The following is a 4,512-nucleotide window of genomic DNA, read 5'->3' on the forward strand; positions in this document are numbered from 1 at the left end:
ATGAACTCTGATGTTCATTTTCTATGCCATCCTATTGTCCAGAGATTTTCAGCTGCCCTGGTAAGCTGATGCCAAGAATGTGTCTCCCTCCACAGGGCACATAAAAATTCCAGCCACTAGTAACCACTTTTAAGTGACTGAATGTACATTATACTTTATATATTTGACTCTCTATAGATTATTGGTAAAAATCTGACAAAATGCAGCACTTGGGCAAGGCAGAGCCCCAATCCTTCACTATTAGAAATTTACCCAGGGGATGCTACTCTTTAAAGAGTTTGGAATGTATCCTTAGGTGGTTTTTACCTTGTAAGTGTCTCTATTTGCAGGTAAGCATGCTTTCTATATAACCAAATTGGCCAAATGGATTCAGCTGACATGAATTTGAATGGTGTGTTCTTTACCCAAGAACTATTTCCTTCTCACTTTCAAGAAAGAGTAGCTGCCAGCCCCCAACTCCACCTCTTGAACAATTTGACCCAGGTAGACCATGTGAATAAAAGTAACTCTGATAACAATGGCAATAATAATAGCTAACATTACTAAGCACTTTCAGAATGACCAGCAAAGTCTCAAGCTTGCAAATGACATAGCCAGAGTGCAAACCCAGACAGCCTGACTCCAGTGTGTATAAACTCACCAACACATTATGTCTGAGAATCATATAACTGACCCTCTTGGGTCAAAGAGATGGTAAGTGATTAACACCTATTCAAAGATGGGTCAATCAACTCTTTTCAACTGACATTTCTATTGGAGTTGGTGTCAGGGAGTCTCTTCCCAATGTAATGAGTTTAAAACAGTTAATAAAAGAGTGCAAAGTACTCTTCGTGACAAGAGTATCTGTATTAAGGAAGAAGGAAAGAAACTTAAACAATAAAGATATGATATAGAAAAACAGAAAGACAGATCATACAAGAGTGAGACTGAGCAAGAATAAGTCATGATACATATAAATCCTTTCTTCTAACTCCTGAGCTAAGCAGAATTTTTCAGAACTTGCAAATCTTCTCAAGCTTGTCAGTCCAATAAATCTTTTTTACTTATACTGGTTTTATTTTTGATTTGTGTTTGTCAACTAATATAATATCATAATACAGTAGACATATCTTATCAAAATTAGTCTGATAAAAGAGATAAAACAAAAATATAAGCTAAGATATTATATGTTTATAAAGTCTTAAAGCAGTCTTGGAAAAATGTCCCCAGAGAGCACCATTTTCAAGCCAAACCTTGTTAGCTCCCTGTAGAAATGTTTTGTAGAAACATGATTACATGCTTTTGCCCTTTCCTCTAAGTAATAACTATAATTATAAAAGTTGTATACTCATATAATTGTTCTTCATGGCATAGTTTGTTATATTAACTGATTTTTCTTATTTAGGCACTTACAATAAGTTGCTGTACGATGAAAGAAAAATTAGCAAAGGTTATTCTAATTCTTAATGATTTGCTGTTATAATGACAAACATGTAATTCAATTTTTTTCTCTTTTATATAGGATATAAGTAAAGTAAGAGTTAAATATTTTGATTAATATAAAAATTAATGCCTCCCTATTCAATGTTATTTAATGTTTAATGCTTGTTTACATATCTTCTATTCCTGTATCCCATAAATTTCCTCTAAGTATCGACTTAAGGAAAAAACATTAAAACAGTGGGTGTATATATAAAAAAATATATATACACATATATACATGTATACTTCTATACATATATACACATATACACTAACATACACAGACACACACATGTATGTAAGTACATACATATGGATGTGCATTCATACACTTATATGATTTAGCAGCTAAAGATATACACTGCCATATTTTGTTTAAATACATTGGACAGTGATAAATATCAATATTATTTCCAGTATATATATATTAATATAGGAGGTGGCTTTAATTCTTTCTTTGAATTGTACCATAGGAATGTGCATCAGTTCATTCCATAATGATTTTATGCATAAATTCATATAAGGACTTGTCCGACGTACATGTATTTCTGAGAAGAGATAAAAGTAAGAAGACAGGATCAAAAACAGTAAAACATTTATTGGTTCTGTGATTAAAATTGTTGTGTCTATGCTTCAGTTATAAACTGCATTTAGATCAATGTTTTTGAGGAAAGTACCTTTCTCATAACATCCTTAAATGCTTGCTTCACCTGCTGGTTCCTTAGGGTATAAATAAATGGATTCATCATAGGAGCAACAGAGGTATTGAGCACAGCTACCACTTTTGTCAAATAAACTCTTTCCTTTGCTGATGTTTTCACATACATGAAGATGCAGCTCCCATAAGAGATAGAAACAACAATCATATGTGAGGAGCAGGTCGAGAAGGCCTTTTTTCTTTGTTGAGCTGAAGGGATTCTCAGAATTGTTCTGAGGATGTAAGTGTAGGAGAGAATTATTAATGTCAAAGTGGACATAAGAGTAAACAAAGCTAAAACAAAGATCATGAACTCTAGAGTACTTGTGTCTGTGCAAGAGATTTGCAGCAAAGGAGCAGAGTCACAGGTAAAGTGGTCAATGACATTGGAGTCACAGAAATCCAGCTGTAAACCCATGGTCAGTGGTGGAAAAACTACCAAGAAGCTGGCCAGCCAGGAGCTGATTATAAGCTGGTAGCAGATCTTGTTACTCATGAAGGTTGTATAATGTAGAGGCTTGCAGATAGCCACATAGCGATCATAGGACATAGAGGCCAAGAGAAAAAACTCTGCAGAGCCAAGGAAGATAAAGAAAAATAGCTGAGCTGCACAAGCATTATAGGATATAGATTTGTCTCCAGTTAAGATGCTCATCAGAAATCTAGGATTACAGACAGAAGTAAATGAAATTTCTAAGAAGGAGAAATTCCTGAGGAAGAAATACATAGGGGTCTTCAAGTGGGAATCTAGCAGGGTGAGAATGATGATAGTCAGATTTCCAGTAACACTCAATATGTATGTGATAAATAAAAAGAAGAAAATCACAACCTGTAGTTCTGGATCTTCTGTCAGACCCAGGAGGATGAAATCTGTCATAGATGTTCTATTTTTCATTTCTGATGGTCTTTTACTGACAGGTCTTATTGGTAAAATCAAGGCAGAAAACGATGAAGTGGTCTGAAGACAAGACAAGCATAGATATCTGTACATATTTTTTCAAGTACTATTATATTTCGACATGAAGCACTTGGGGTTTTCATATGTTTATATTCCCCATTTTCAACAATTCTATTATATCTTTTAAGATATATCTTCTATGTTTAATATCTGTTTCTGCTACATGTCTACTCTGCCTCCATATCTTATATTTATTTTGGGGAAACATTAATTGAATATAAACTCTTTTAATGCCTCATTATTTAGCTTAAAAACAGGGGGCATTATGCTTTTCTTATGCCATCTTTTTCAGGAATAAAAATTGTGACATGTTAAAAATCAGTGATCAACACAATTTTTTAGTTCAAATTCTAAATTTCCTTTTTGGGAAGTAGTCACTACTACCTCTATTAGTTTATCTCTTTTTCCTTCCCTTGTAAAAGAATCTGTGGACAAGTAATTCTAGTGTTGTATTATCAATATTTGAACAATGGCTTACATAAATAGTATTCATTTTTTTTCTAAACCACCACACATGCTATTTTCAGATATTACTGGAGACTCTTAAACTTAGACCTTTATTATTGATTTTTTAAGAAAGGGTCTTTCTCCTCACATTCAATTAATGTAGTGTATTTCACTTGCTTGTTTCAAAATTCCTAATAAAAATTTTTATTTAAATCCAGTAAGACATTAAACAGCACGGTCAGAAAAAATTTTAATGAAGTACACAAGTATTTCATATGTGGAAATAAGATATGAAATACACAAATAGTTTACATATGTTTAGAACTACCTTGGACACCCACACAGTAATATGCACCAGGTATTTCTAAAGTGTAAATGTACCAATTTCAAGGAAAGCATACCATGTTCCACATATTTCAGATAATTGTTAGAAATTAGCATTTAAAATATTTTCACATTTCAGTTTATGTATATATTTATGTATATATGTATATATGCACAAAACTATGTATATATGTGTATATACACAAAAAGTATATATACACACATATATATTTCAGACAGAGATAAAAACAAATGTACCGAAAGAGATAATCAATGCTGCGTAATGAATGGAATGAATATAAGCTGAAACAACACATGAAAATAAATTGAAAATTCTTACCTATTATCAAAATATTGATGTTTAGAATTAAATATTGAACTCAAAATTGTGTGCTCAATTCTCTTGAATCAAAAGTTGTGCAGTATGACAGTGCTACATGGAGAAATAACTGTTTTTATCTTTCCTCCCAAAAGCCACAGTTTACCTCAAAAAGATTCTGAGATTTTTATCTCAGAACGCCTAAAGAAATACGTCTCAGGTTTTTTTCTAGCATTGTCCAAAATCTGGAATCCTAACATATTTCACCCACCATCTTAACACCAAATTTTTGGATAAAAGATTTGC

The 4,512-nt window shown here is 32.6% G+C and overlaps 1 protein-coding gene across 1 annotated transcript; it reads right to left on the bottom strand.

Moving 5' to 3' along the window:
* Positions 1–2,111: 2,111 nt before the first annotated feature.
* On the bottom strand, positions 2,112–3,068 carry LOC134360422 (olfactory receptor 6C76). Its single transcript, XM_063074779.1, has one exon. The coding sequence runs from the start codon at positions 3,051–3,053 to the stop codon at positions 2,112–2,114; it is 942 nt and encodes a 313-aa protein (XP_062930849.1). The 5' UTR covers positions 3,054–3,068.
* Positions 3,069–4,512: the final 1,444 nt, after the last annotated feature.

This window comes from Cynocephalus volans, chromosome 12 (genome assembly GCF_027409185.1).
Source record: "Cynocephalus volans isolate mCynVol1 chromosome 12, mCynVol1.pri, whole genome shotgun sequence".
Lineage (NCBI taxonomy): Eukaryota > Metazoa > Chordata > Mammalia > Dermoptera > Cynocephalidae > Cynocephalus > Cynocephalus volans.

Excerpts from the sequence above, each read along its gene's own strand:
- LOC134360422 (XM_063074779.1), bottom strand. The coding sequence starts at position 3,053 with ATGAAAAATAGAACATCTATGACAGATTTCATCCTCCTGGGTCTGACA.